This window comes from Limanda limanda, chromosome 1 (assembly GCF_963576545.1).
Source record: "Limanda limanda chromosome 1, fLimLim1.1, whole genome shotgun sequence".
NCBI classification, from domain to species: Eukaryota; Metazoa; Chordata; class Actinopteri; order Pleuronectiformes; family Pleuronectidae; genus Limanda; species Limanda limanda.
The window spans coordinates 10193142-10208442 of NC_083636.1; the positions used below are offsets into that span (position 1 = coordinate 10193142).

At 41.9% G+C, this 15301-nt stretch overlaps 1 protein-coding gene across 1 annotated transcript; it reads right to left on the reverse strand.

Moving 5' to 3' along the window:
* Positions 1 to 7121: 7121 nt before the first annotated feature.
* LOC133013155 (homeodomain-interacting protein kinase 1-like) lies at positions 7122 to 9415 on the reverse strand. The gene is made up of 9 exons (XM_061080373.1): positions 9355 to 9415; positions 9055 to 9245; positions 8739 to 8930; positions 8466 to 8647; positions 8194 to 8317; positions 7945 to 8064; positions 7779 to 7862; positions 7506 to 7525; positions 7122 to 7413 (listed from the first exon to the last, which is right to left on the reverse strand). Exons 1-9 carry the CDS (start codon positions 9413 to 9415, stop codon positions 7122 to 7124), a joined length of 1266 nt encoding a protein of 421 aa, XP_060936356.1.
* Positions 9416 to 15301: the final 5886 nt, after the last annotated feature.

Sequence of the window (15301 nt, forward strand, 5' to 3'; positions counted from 1 at the left end):
TCGTCCTGAACTCAACTGAGGTGAAATGAATTTGTCAGGTTTACATGTGTCACAAAAATGAATGCAAGTAGCAACCTGCAGCAGAAGTCCAGTTTAATCAACACTCAGGCCAAAGGTGGTTCAGCATCACTTTATTTACCTTAAGCTCAATCTTTATGCTTCCACAAGATGCAATTGTTTTCATCAGTTCATTACGTCCTTCCAAGTTGCACCCCAAGTAAAATGTGTTTGTAACTTTGGCACATCCAGGCTTCTGTGTGCTCACGTTTTCTTTTAGAGCATGTATGTTATGCGCAACAAATGGGAAGACGTGGCTGCTGTGTTTCCCTTTTAGTATCCACACTTCACAAATGGAAAACCTGTACTTCCACACCATCATCTTGACGGTTACCCTCTTTCCCACGTACAGTATATTGTTTTTAAGCACATTATCATCATAATCATAATCTATAATACCACCTCTTATCTCGAACCAGATCTCTCATGAATCCTCTTCTGTTAATCTGAATAGATGAAGAACTTTAATACAACTTAGGACTCTTATCTAAACAATTGATATGTATGATGGAAAATATGACTGGAAGGATAAATGAATACTTAACATTAAAGCTGTTTTCAGACATGAACTCTATAAAATGGGAGAAAAACTGGGTGTGGACATTTTCTGGAGTTTGTCTTCCACATATGAAGAACGCAGCAGGAGAATGTTCAGGTGAGTCGTGTTCACAGCAGGAAAATATCCAACTTTTAGGCGAGGGGTGGTATAGAGCATGCAGGAGGCAGGACATGGCGTACAATTCTCCTGTGGGAATCACAGTGTTTTGTTTACAGCACATATATACAGGGGTCGAGATTTGAAGCTCTGAGATCCTGTTGTCTTTTCAAGTAGAACAATTTCCGTTGACGTCCTCTACATTCATTTTGTATAAGATATTTGTCTTATTCCAGTTTTATATCCCTGCATGTTAGAAACCTCATCTCTTCGCTCGCTATGAATGTTCTTGATATTCTATTCTCACATGACATTTTTCTGGGCATTTTACCATCAGGCTGGCAAGAAAGGTTTGGGTAAATGTCCGGAGAAAACTGAGTCGGATATTAGCGTTGTCACACACACCCCCTTAGTAGATTTCAGGATAATGTCCAGGCTTCAGTGCATGTGTTAAAGCAGCTGATTTGAGATGGTTATTACAAGTGCAGAATAACTTTATACATTTTTTATTCGCTGATAATTGGATACATTTTGATCCTTTCTGATCCCTTTATAGTTGTTCAACTTGCTGCATCTGTATAACAAAGTGTTCATGGCTGGTTAAGAATTCAAACCATGAAGTAAAACTCAATGAAGGACTTGCTGAGCTTGACCCACTGCTAATTTCTGTTCATCTGTAGTTTCAGTGCAACTGTGTGTTTGCTCCTCCTTTGCTCTCAGTTGAGAGAGAGAGAGAGAGAGAGAGAGAGAGAGAGAGAGAGAGAGAGAGAGAGAGAGAGAGAGAGAGAGAGAGAGAGAGAGAGAGAGACTGCTGTGCCATCTCTCCCTCAGGCCTGCCTCTATGTACAAATGCTGCCCTGCTCAGTGTGTGTGTGTGTGTGTCTTCCACATGTGCCTTTGTATATTCACATGCAAATGTGTTGCAAGTTAATATTTAACCTGTGCAAACTTTAGGTGTAATACTGTGTGTATTGTACACGTTACAACATGCATGTTTGTGTCTTCTGAGCTGAGTTTGGGTGTACTTTATGCATATGTATGTGTTCTTGTCTCAGGTTGCGTTAGTGTGTTCTCTGCTGGTGTGTGCCTAAGTGGCTATTGTGCAGACGGGGGGGAAGAGAGGGAGAGCGGCTCGCAGCGGCATAAAGCCACCAGTCGGAGCTCCGCGGCTCCACCAGCCAGGCCCCACTCTGCATGCACCTGGCGTCCCCTCACACACACACACCACCGTTATTAATTGCTAATACATATTTATGTGGCACAAATTTGCCATTTGTTTATGCATAAAATTATCAATTGCACGGGGCGCTTAGCCAGAGAAAACGCTGACCTTTTCAAAGAGTAATAAATGGAACTGTGTGTCTGTGCGAGTGTGTTTATCTAATGGCTGATGTTAAAGAGGGAGGTATTGGGTTATAGCAAAGGGAGGAGTGTGGCTGGTGTTTTTTTTGTGTTGTTTTTTTGCGGCTGGACGTGGCAGAAAGGCAACTGAGGCCTGCCAAGAGGAGATCCACTGATCTGGATGTTTACCCACAATTTGTTTTTCACACAGGCAGCGAGCTGTCTTTGTCCTCGGCTTCATTAGCGGTGTCCGTGTCCGCAGTGTCTGTACTGAGTGTGCCCTTGTGTGTGTGTGTGTGTGTGTGTGTGGATGAATTTTGTGTATGAAAGTATATCTTTGGGTTTGGTTTTTACGTTTGACAAATGTGCTCAAGTGTGAGCAAGTGTAAAGAAGGTGTAGGAACCTGACTCCCTAATGCAGGTAAACCACAGCCAGAGATTCAGTCTTCTACAGAACAAGTGGTGCAGCTCCTTCTGTTCTTCTTCACAATGAAAAGACGCACAACACACAAAACAAACAGCAACATTAACCGGTGCATTTTCCAAATCTGGGAGGACAAGGACAGGTGTTTTAACTTTTTCCCCCAAAAAGCACGAGTTCTGGTGCCAGAGGAAATAATTAATTCTGCTCTGCATGTTTCACACAGAAGAAGGAACAATTGTGTTTCATTATTCAGTGCTGAGCTGACCTACACATCTGTGCTTACACTTTGCTTCTTCTCTGAATGTAGTGCTACTTTTGTCTCTTCTTATCTCTTTGTGTTTTTATTCCTTGTTCCTTCTCTCATACAGTAAGTTCCCATCTCTCACTGATTTTTCTTTTGTTTGTTCTCCGCTTTGTTCTCCACACTCTCAGGCTCTCTGATGATCCCGCCTGCTCCACACTTCTTCCTCTTCTTTGTTCTTTCCATCTCTCAAGTGCCGTTTCATCTGTTGGATCTTCATGCACGTGTTTGTGTGAGTCTCTGTGTGTCTGCATGTGTATCACAATGTTATTATCAATCTCCGAGAGTGAAATCGTTCCATCTCTGTGTGCTTGTCTTCACCAGCCTTGGCTGCCCTCTGATGGGTCGGATCCTTGTAGGTCAGCTGCAATTTCATACCACGCACAAACACACACACACACCAGCTTTAAACTAAGGCAAACAAATACACATTGATTTTGGTTGAGTGACACTGACAGTCTCTCTGTAACACTAACATGGACACTTCCCCTCCGTGGAACTCCGCTTTCATGCGGCCTCCATGAGGTCACACACGGGGCTCAAGTCAGTTGCCATGACTACACAGTCAGCATCCAGCCAATCGGCATTCTCAGCTGGCCTCTACGGGGCAGGTGGGCAGCCAGCGAGCATCATATCTGTACATCTGACATGGAGCGTATAGGGTGTGTGTTGTTTGTGATTGTGTGTGTAAAGGAGGGGGGATTAGTGCAGGGGCCTTTCATGTGTCTTGTGAGGTACACAAACAACAGTTTTTGTTTTTCAAATGCAGGAAAACATTGCACAAGAGGACGTCTCCCTGAAGTGGGGGGAACAGTTGAAAACTGCACTTCAACTTCTGCATTTTATTTAAGGCGAACACAAAGAGAGAGGGGAGAGGACTATGAGGAAGAGGAAGAAGGGAAATCTAATTCTAAATTTCCTTCCACAAATATTCCTCTCTTTAAATACTATTCAAAGTGCCAGAGGTTGCTAAGGAAAACATGCCAGGAAACTCTCTTCTTGAGAAACCGGATTCACAGAAACGGAACAGGAAGCTCCATCGGAACTAAGACTGACAACTAACTTAATTATAGAAGTAAATAAAAAAGGAACAAAACCTCCTCAATGGCCGTGACATCAGACAATGTAAAACATGAGGAGAGTCTGAGCCTGACTGGTTTGGAGGGGTCAGATGGGCAGTCGTACTTTGCACAATGAAGGATTTACTGAAAGTCACATTTAGTGGTAATACTCCGATTCTTGCTTTTTCTAGATTCTAACTGTTCCTTTCAAAGGTGCAATTATATTTAGCACCAAGTGTTGGTGTCTGTTAATATTTTGTATACTCATTCCAGAAATCTCTGTCTGTGTGTTGGTCTGTATGTGGAACTCAAAAAAAAACATTCATCTTATCGGCTTCACACTTGGCCTCTGTGTTTTAAGGCGCCCAAGGAGTCATATGTTGAGTTTGAAGTGAATTGGACACGTGATAGGTTCAATATTTATAAACTTTGAATAAACAGTTGACCGGCGCTCTGTAGCAGTGGCAGCTGCGACTCATCAATGAAAGTGCAGTCTGCAAAAACATCTGATTCTCCTGTTCGGGGTTTTGCATACCGAGTCCAGCTTCATTGAATTTGATGAAACAGGTGAGCAGCTCTTTGTGCAGAGTCCTGCAGCCGGTCTTTACTTTACTTACTTTACTTACTTTACTTGAACAGCTCAATTTCTCCAGGTTACTTTTAAAGTTTCAGGAAAAAAATTGAAACCCCCCAAAAAATCAGACTTTTCCCAATTAAAGAGATAAAAAACAGTTTTCAATTGTATAACTGAGAGGCTACATTTAGTTAGTATGCTAGCTAAGATTGTCAGTAAGTATAAGTTGGATTATGATGTGTGCAGTATAGGGACCAACACTCTGATCGTGTTTTTGGTACAGTGAGGTTTTGGGAAACATTTACAAGATGAAAGCCAACAGTTCATTTTGTCATTTGGTCCACTCATGAAATTAATGTTGCTCAATCTTATAAGATTTCAAAGATTAGAAGGGGTTCAAATGAAAAGCCTGCTGGCAGTGTTGATGCTGCCCTTTATTTTATGTGGGGCAACTGGATGCAAGGAGTGATGGGACATTTTATATTTTAAGAGTGACATTGTGGCAGTGACACGCTCTGGCTCAAAGCCCGGGACAGTCTGTCTTAATAAGCTAAATTGAACCATCCAAGGGTGTAAAGTGAATGCACCTTTAGTTATGGCATTGTCTACAGGCCTGATGAGTGGACGCTGAGTGGTTGTTCAATCTTTTTGCACGGCCATGCAAAGCATAACAGTTGTACACGTATCATCATGTGTATTGTTTCCTCTTCGTAGGAATCAAATATCTGCTGCTGCTCAGATGCTCAGATGCTCTTTGAATGTTGTTATATTCCCTGTTGCTTCCAGTGCAGGGGGTTGAACTAGTGCATGACCTGGAAACTGGCAGCGCGGGAGGGGTGAGAGGGTAGAAAAGGTAAATGCTCAAACGAAGAAACGGCATATGGAGGGTAGGAAGAGTGGGGTTGTTTGTTTGGGAAATGAAAGCTAAGGGGGATAGGGACAGCTAAGGACAGCTGACACAAAAGAGACACATGGAGTGTAAACTTTTGAAACACCAAATCTACAGTATTTTGTGTTTGTGATGAAATACCTCCGTTTTTGTTTCATTGTCTTTGCTAAATATTGCTGCACGCTAGAGGATAATAATACCTCAGAGTTGTTGATGTACATTAAGGCCATAAGAAAACTGAAGAAAGAGAAGAAATGGGTCACTGTGAAATGGGTTAGTTTCCCACAAACGGCAAGTGTGTGGTCTGGCGATCTGGTCAGATCGTCCAGTATGTGTGTTCTGAAGTTAATAAGATAAAAAGTCGATCAGGAGTTGAAAATCCTCCAGTGTGCAGCACACCTAAGATGCTTCAATTCATGTAAGGCTATATCCACATCTACATTTTACCTTTGAATGCACTGTCGCTTTGTTTATGTCTGCCGCCACATTACAGAGTTTTCGAGCACCTAAAAAGGAGAAGTTTAGCTCTGTTTTAATTTGAAAACTCTAACACTATTACATCGCCCCTAGCCTTCACTATCTGTTTGGCTCTTTTCAATTAGGACTTGACTACATACCCGTGGCAAAGGCAAAACGTCGTAAATCAGAAACAGTTCCAAGCTGTTGAAGGTCCAAGAAATCACTTCTCTTACTTTTCCCCGTTGCTGTCACCCGTTCATAGTATTTTCTGTAATTCAAGCCCCTGTTACGGAATGCAAAAACGTGTTCTAATGCAGCCGTAGTCAAGTAATATTTATGGTTTTAAGCTACTGATAGCGAAGCATTAGAGCTGATAGACAGGCAGCAGGAAAAGTTGCCTGTCACACAGACAGGCAGATAAGTTGACAGACAGACAGTGAGGTGTGAGTTAGGTCAGTGTAGTTGGGACATATGGCTCCTGCCAGCCCAGAGACTCAGTACTGAGGGACCACGAGGACAGAATAGAACAGGAAAGACCCACATGCCATCTGGACGAGGGACAAAGAGCGGGAGATGACATGAGAAGTGTGTGTGTCTGTTTGTGTGTATGACGGAGAGAAAGCAAGGGCAAGCACAACCCAGAAACAAAGTCAGGCCAGTTGAGAGCACTGGTTTCAGTCCTTAGCCTGCTGACAAACACACACACACACACACACACACACACACACACTCACCTACACACACACAAGTTCGGCCTGTATCATTGATTACAAGGCCAAAACACCTAATGGTAAGTTATGTCCATAAGGTGCATAACATCCGCTGGTATCCACTAACACCTGCAAACATCTACTGGTAGTTGGTAACCTAAATTGTGCAGAAGACCTTCAAACGTTCAAGGGTTATTGAACGTATATATATATATATATATATATATATATATATATATATATATATATATTAAAAAAAAAAGATCAGACAGAAAATAACCTTGGATAGCTCACCCAGTGTCACCTTCTTCTTGAGGCTGTGAGGAAGCTGAAGGTACAGTATTAAGATATTTAAATTGCCTTTTTATTTCAACATTAAACCTGTATATCTTTAGGTTTTAAAAATGTTGGCCAAACAACATTAAAATAATGTTACTTTACATTATATAACATTTAAATAATGCTTTTGTACAAAGCGACTTCCAATAAGTTAATTCAACCATGGGGGAACAAACCCAGAAAGAAGCAGCAAGAAGCAGGTAAGTACATTAGCTTAAAAAAGCCAAACTACAGAATGCTACATGTAAGTGCAACATATAAGTGCAACATATATTACATTTACACTATGTACACTTGTCTTTCATCCATGTTCATTTGCGTTCGAACGCTCTCTTTACAACCCTTCTAAAAAACGTCCTCATCCTCTTCAGAGTCTCCTCATAGACCTGCGCTTCCTTTTCTGAATCATGTACTTCTGGGCTCTCAGCTGATTCCTCTATAGTTGAGCGATCGACATCAGTGTCTGCAGCTGTAGCCTCATTGCATGGTTGATCTGTGGGTTCAAACCCGTCACTGGATAGAACTGCTGGATCTTCCTCAGCCCCTACATTTGACTTGTCCTCCAAGTCTAACACGGCCATTTTGGCCAGACATTCTCTTAGACTTAATAAAACAAAAATCATGGGATAAGTCAGTGAACAATCAATCTACAACTCATTCCGTTAATACAACTATAACTGACACCAGCTACTTACTATGGGTTTTCGATGTTATCCTTCAGGTGGACCATTGTAAGAAAGGGGTGTGAGAGACCACTCTGTGGCGTGATCCTATACCTTGCGTCAGTGTGTAGGAGGCATTTGAGGAGGCTGACAAACGCTCTCCTGTCCTGGAGCTCAATGGATCTATGGTTCACTGGGTGAAGCTGGATTTAAAACAGAGTAGGTGACAGTTAATTTACTTCCTGTCTCTCAACAACAGAGAAAATTAGTACTTATTCTTTCTTTTGTAATGAAAGGACTACTTACTGTGATCAGGTCATCCAGGCGGCTAATTTGACCCACCCATTTCTTGGTCTGGATGCCAGTCCCACGTTCGTACTCAACTGGGATCTACAGGAACATAACATGTTGGTCAGATACTAATGTGTTCGACTTTTTAAAAAGAGCTATAACTGAACATGGTTTTAAATACCTTTATCGACCACCCTGGGTTGCACCAGTGCTTGTCCTTAATGAAATATTTGGAGGTGTGTCTTCCAGCCTTCAAGAGGTGGTGAGGTGGCTGACCCAGCATGTCTACAATCCCTCTCATCTGGAGTGAGAATAAAAAGAATCACATCAGCCGATATCCTACATCAAGTCCCCTGTTGGGTTTGGACATGTTTTTGTGACAGAATATACCAGTCTTTGCAATTATGTCTGCACATATTTGAATACTTACTCCCTGGTACTCGCAGTCGACCGCGAACGGGTGATTGGCGATATAGAGGGCGAGCAGCAAGCAGCCAAGACCCCACATATCAATCTTCTCTGTGACAGGGAGGCCCAGGGTGACTTCAGGTGCCCTGTGAGTAAAAACAAGAACCAAAAGAGCTACTGAGTACAAAGTCAAATTCACCATGTGTTGATTGACACCATTTCTGCCTGATTTTTTAGAACGCAATCACACAAGTGCAGACATGTTCAAGGATGAGGTTGTCACATTGATCCTACCTGTAACCCCTGGGCTGGGTTTTCTTGCCATGCATGTTCTCTGAGATCTTGAAGGACAAACCAAAATCAATGAGCTTCACCCTGAAGGGCTTAACCAGGTGGTTCACCAGCATCACATTGTCTAGTTTGAGGTCTGCATGGACAACCCCAATGCTCTTCAGAGCATCAAAAGCTGTCAGCAACTGCAGAAACAAAGGAAACAATGTAAAATGTTTGTTACAGATCTATAAGATACACAGGTATGTTACCACTTGATGATAGAATGACCTTCACCTGATGTGCTATGGGGCGAATCTCATGCAGAGTCAGGGGACACCACTGTTGTTTTATAAGCAGCTGGTACAGGCTCATGTCCAGCCGCTCAAACACCAGACAGGTTTTTCCGTTATCCTTAAACCTCTCTATGCAGTGGACCATATTCTTTGTGGTGGGGTTAAGCACGCTCACGGCCTCAAGCATCCTCATCTGTGGAAGAAAGAGGAAACATGATATAGGAGGAGTAGGTAACACAGCATGGTATCAGCAGTTCGTTTAATAGGCAAGTTACGAGAAAGAAAACGCGAAAAATAATGAGAATGAGATTACTTACCTCTCTTGGAGCACAAGTGTCATTTTTTAGGATCTTGAGGGCTACTTCTTGGGACGTGTTCAAATTTGCAGCCTTGACAACTTTGCCAAAGGTCCCTTCTCCGCACACTTTATTGATGAGGTAGCGGTTGGTACCGCTGCACAGTATTCTGCTCTGTAACTCCTCAGAATCTCCGGCCTTCATCTGTACATCTGTGACCAAGAAGAACATTTGAAGATTACAACATGGAGTCAAAGGGGGCAGAGTGAAAGGCGACTGACGTTGATGCCTGCGCTTCAAGCCCAACATTCAGTGCTTCACATCCTCCTCTTGCACCCAGTTCCAGGCCACCCTGAACACACAAATCATCGACCCCAGACATGCTTGCTCCCTGAACTTTAAACAACACATTCTGTTTCTTCATCTCTCTCTCATCTGAAAATGTTTTCTTTACCTTATGGATTATGCATCATTTTGACATCGTTCAACAACTGCTGCTTTGCCAGAAACCTTAGATACTTAGACTTAAAGCATTATTAGTACTGTATTTGAGTAAATGTACTTATTTACTCCCCATCACTGTGTGTTGAGATATACATACCAGGTTTATCTGCTGTCAAGCAGCAGGCGGAAAAATGAGATTAATGTCTTTGCTGATGTTTCTCTTCTGTGTATCCTTTCTTGTTTTAAACAAGCTGTGGTTTGCAGCAGATAGTGAAGAATTCAAAGTCGGTGGTGAGATGTCTCAACAAAGTGGGGTGTTCGTATGAAATGGTTACTTTAGAGATTGAAGTGGAATTGGACCAAATTACAGATTATAGGACAATGAACCCAACATCAAAGATGTGTCACCAATGATTCCTCTGGACATCAAAGACTTATGTGTGTTCTTCTTTGATCAACAGGCAGACTGTTAATGCCACACAAACACAATCAACCATACTGAAAAAAACATTCCTATGAACAGCCTTACATGCACAAACTTAGAGATACAAACTAATGTGTCTTCATGTTCCAGAGCGGCCATCCAGAAAGTGGTGTCCTCAAATCAGATTGTGTTTCTGTGTGTGTCCATGCGTGGATGTGTGTGTGCATGTGCTTTTTTTCTCCTCTGTCAGACACCACTGGAGTGGCATCCTTCAGCAGGGCTATCTATTGTCAGACATATGGGCTCTGCTCATCTGCTCTGTCCAGGAAATGAGGCCAAGCGGCCTCAGAATGGAGCCCCTGGGTTCCATGCATTTTCCATCCAGTCCAGTTGTCTTTAATGTAGCGGAGTGAAACTTGGGTTCTTGTGGGGCCTCCGCTAACCGGGTCACTGGGCCCAGCACTGGGTCACTTTCCTGCACAACATCTGGGTCAGCAGCAGAAGTTGGGAGAGCAGATTTTTACCATGACTGAATATGACAGACAGTAGCTCACCAACACACTTTTGCCTCTATTTTTTTTCTTTTTGGTTTCCATTCATTTCTGTGCTTTAGTCTCCTAATACTTACATATATATATATATATATATATGTATATTTTAGGAAAACTCCTACTTTCATGAAATCCAGAGGTATCTAGAATGGGACAGCACATACCTAAATATAAATGTTTTTTTATTTCATCCATTAGTTATTCCCTGGACAGTTGATTGAAACCTCACTAAAGCTGACATGTTATAAAAACCCTGAATCTATACAATGTTAAAGAAAACTAGAATCCAGTCATGCAATCGGAAATTCAATGGGCTCTTCCTTGGTCCACTCTTCCAGCAGGTTTTTATGGAAGTTCATTCAGTAAGTTTTATGTTAACCTGCTGACAAACAACACAAACAAACAAACTGATGAGTGAAACCATAATCTTCTTGGTGGAGGTAAGTATTCTTCTAAGGAGACGTAACTGCTAAATCAAGCATGCTTTGTATACAATTTGCCAAGTAAGATTGTTGTTCTGTCACTTCAAATATTACATATATTACATTCACTCGAAGTACCCCCACAAAAAAAATCTAAATTATTTACAAAATTAACTTTTGAAAATAGAACCCCCCCCCCACAAAAAATAAAATGTGATAACAAAAAACTGAGAAGATTGCAAACAACCACACAGTTAAATTTAAAACACTTTATTTGAATTCTTTGTCAAAATACTTATTTCATCTTTATTGTGCATGTATGTATGTACAGACAGTGATGAGAGGAGGGTCCGTATGCGTCTGTTTAATACAGTCACAAATAGTTAAATGATATCAGCTAATCTGAGGGAATGATGATTGGCTTTAAAATTTGTTAAAAGGTAATATATATATGTCCGTGCCTGAGATTCCACTTATAGAATTAGATAATGTCCGTAGTTATGACTACTTATTACTTAAACCTATTATCAAAGACTTGGGGGCATTGGCCTCCACCTGGGGGTTCCGCTTCTTATTATTGTGTGTGTGACACAGTGTGGGTGGGTCGGTGTGTTTACAGGCTTGTGGACACTGAGTAGCTGATGGCATAAACAGATAGAGCTGTGATGGAGGATGTGCCCTCTTTAGTTTGAGTTTAGAAGACAAACGGCTGTCCGAAATGCACACACAAGCATGGATGCACACGTACACAAATGCACGCCACCCCCACCCTGCTGTGTGTGTATACCACTCGTCAGGTCTTAAGTGCTTGGTAACAAAGGGTGAGTTTATCCCTGGGCTCCACTGTAAATACAATAGTGAGTAATGTGAAAACGAGTGGCCTGTGGTCACTGCAGCCGTGCTCAACTGAGAGACTGGGGAGATTTGGTGTGGTATTTTTTAAGGACTCGCTAGTCGCTAGCCTTCTCTTGATAAAGGTGTTGTGTAGCATTTTGTGTTTCTCAATATTAAAAAACCACATACAAGAAAGAAGAAAACTTGTTTTTACCCTCTCTTCAACCAATCGATAAAGGGAAAAAGGAATCTGCAGTACACTCTACCTGGTAGCCTTATCATCCATATATCCAATCTACTCAATCATCTGTCTTTCCTTCCTTCCTTTCTTTCTTTCAGGCTTTCTTTTTATACCTTTTTGCTGGTCTTTTATAAAAAAATAAATTGCTAACGTGTTCTTATTAATCTATCTTATTTCATATGTGGTAAAGGTGCTGTATAAATATATTTTAATTGTGTTATTATTGTACTATGGATTAACAGAAAAATAGATATTTGGAAGCTGTTTACAATGTTAACACTGCACCAACTGAGGCAGGGACATCCAGATCAGCAGAGAAACTGCTGCTCCATCTCCCTGCTGTTTGCCAGAGGGTTAAAGGGTCAATAACATTAGCTAGCTAGGCATTGGCAAACATCCCTACTTTAAGTATCTAATTCAATCTAATTTAGCTTTATTTTACTTTCATGTCATGCACACAAACTCCCCAAACCTCTACTGCAATGGCAAAACATCACTTTCATTTCATGACAGACTTACAGGTTCTTTTTACGGCTCAGTCTTAAAACTAAATATTCTGCCTTTTCTCCAAAGCTTGGCAAAGAAAAAGTGCTATAAAAAAGTTCTCGTCCTGGACTTTTCATTATCATCCAGCCAGAATGAATTAACATAAATGGAGGACATTTAAAAGCACACTCTCAATTTCACAAGAATCACACTGCGTCATTCTCTTGAGTGGCATTAAACCTACTGGTCTCTATTCTGTAGTAATGGTACTGTTCCTGGACGTTACTCTGCACATAGGGATCTTTGTCTTTTATTCAAGTCCTACCATTTGGCTGCTTCTTCTTAATGCTGGAACCGACAGTGCTTGACCCATGAGAGATTGTTTTTTCCCCAAGGAAAACGTGCATGGTACATAAAGGACTTCCGAGTGCAGTGAACAGTTATCAAATAATGTGTTTTCCCTTGATAAAGGGATTTGAAGAGAAATGTACAAGCAAAAAGATTGTTCATTCATTTAAACACACACACAAATATATTTTGTTTCAATTATTCAAACTGCAATTATTTTATTTTGTGACTTATTTGACTAGTTGTAATAGACGATGAGCACACCATTGTGAATGTACTTTAGTAAATATGTTTATTTCTGAAAGTCACAAACTGGTACACAATTCAGATTTCAGTTAAAATCATTGCTATGCACCAACACTGCATGTTTTTGGTACATAGGAATGTTTTCCTGCACTAGTACAGCTGGTTCAGTGGCCCCTGGAGTGAGAAGAGTACTCAAAGAATTCCACTGGAGTCGTCCAAAGTACATTGTCATTGAGTTTATTAAGTTCCATTTAGAAGAAGACTGGAGACAATTTGCAAGAGCCAGAGTCTTGACCCAGGATTTATCATAGTTGTTATTTTTTTTAATGGTGCAACATTACATTTTGGGAAGTTAGGGGATATGTTTTAATTTGCTTCTGGCGGACCCAAATTGCAGAACACAAATACAGTGGATAGATGGTTGTAAAAATGATTATTGCTCAATTGGTTGGAGCAGATGAGATTGAAAAAAACGACGCTGAGCAGCTGGTTCTGTGGCAAAAGGGGAGCAAGGGCTAAGTAGGCAGCAAAGCAAGGCAAAAAAAAGTCACTAGAAGATACATGTTGAATCACGAAGCCTCCCACACAGGGAGAGAGACAGACAAGAAACACTGGGAGAACACAAGGCAAGAAGAGGGAGGTAGAAACCGGGTCCTCACAGGAAGTCCAAATGTCCTCTTCTAAGTTTCCAGCCCATTTTAACTCCTTCCATGGTGGTTACTTCCTGACCCCACCTGTGGTGACTGGCCCCGTTCCACAAGCTAATGAATAAATAATAAAGTTCATTACTAAATAATGAAGTAAATCCTTGTGATGATGTTCAATTATCACGACATTACCATAACGGTTGACGAGTGAAACACTATGTAACCATCAGCAGAAGTACATGATACAGGCCTCTCGTAAAAAAACACTGCTTGATTGTGCTGTTAGTCGTCAAAAACTCCACAGGGTGCGTTTAAACGTGGAAGGTCATTGTAGACTTCCAGGCTCGTTAGCAAATTATCACTTTACATGATTTGAACACCTCATAATAGAGATAATTTGTCTTTGAGGTGTCGGGGCTCAGAGGACATGGAACCGCTAGTGATTCAGGGCTAGAAGAACCCTTGAGCTGTGCAAAACCATTTTGGATTTAACATCTGAAACCTCTGACAACATGGCTGGAATCAAGCTATTGTCACTGTGGCAAGCTGTCTCTGCAAGTTCATCCCCCCCAAAAACACACACACACACACACACACACACACACACACACACACACACACACACACACACACACACACACACACACACACACACACACAGCTCAGCAGTCGGAGCACATCATCTGTCACCCAGGGCCCAGGCAGAGGGGCGACAGATTGTCCTCGCGGTGTTCCTTCAGGTCCCATTGCTCCAAACACACACACACACACTCACAGACACACACATACATACAAACAATCTGTCCACTGACATACTGTTCTCATAGTATTCCCTGAGAGGGCAGGCAAGGCGGCTCCACTGCCTTGATCTCTGTGCAGCATTAAAACAACACATGATGATTAACAGCGGAGCAGCAGAGGTGTGTCACTGTACACATAGTGTGGTGCGTGTTTTTCACAATACACACACGCACACACAGACTATTACATGCAAATTTAGTTTTTATGACCTTTGTGCTTGTCGATTTGTTCTAGGACTTGCTGCTGAGGAGGAACGGCTCACACACACACACACACACACAAACACACTAACAGACAGAGCGAGCGATGTTACAGTTACACATTAACCACATGTGTACAGATCAAATGGGGGGGGAGAACAAATGAATCTCACATCAATGGCTCTTTGCAGCTATATGATAGGCCATAGTGGCGAGATCAAAATGGCAGCGTGACGTACTTAACTGTCACAAAACAGCCACATCAATTAAACATCAAGAGCATGCATTCTATATCGTGATAATAAAAGCTCTTTTTAGTATCAAAGTGCTGCTCGGTAAACGCCAGGCCTTTAAAGAACCATCATCCATAAACATAACCTGGCTTTGTTCCTCGCTCGCGGGGAAACCGCACAGACGTAAACCGCACAGACGTAACCGCCTCCCCCCCCCCCTCATCCTCCACCCACACCCTCGCTTCACCTGTGCGTGAGTGTGTGTGTCTCGTTGCCTTGTAGATGGTCGGAGCTCACACCCTTCCCTAATTTGCGCTTTCTGTTCCTCCGTGGAATTCTCTCGCCTTGAAGAGAAAGAGAAAGTGAGATAGAGAATGGAGGCAAGGAGAAG

What these genes read in the sequence shown, in the direction of transcription:
- LOC133013155 (XM_061080373.1), bottom strand. Translation starts at nt 9,415, where the DNA reads ATGTCTGGGGTCGATGATTTGTGTGTTCAGGGTGGCCTGGAACTGGGT. An exon ending in ACTGGGTGCAAGAGGAGGAT is followed by an intron (nt 9,246 to 9,354) that starts GTGAAGCACTGA and finishes TCTTGGTCACAG; the next exon opens with ATGTACAGATGAAGGCCGGA. An exon ending in ACACTTGTGCTCCAAGAGAG is followed by an intron (nt 8,931 to 9,054) that starts GTAAGTAATCTC and finishes TTTCTTCCACAG; the next exon opens with ATGAGGATGCTTGAGGCCGT.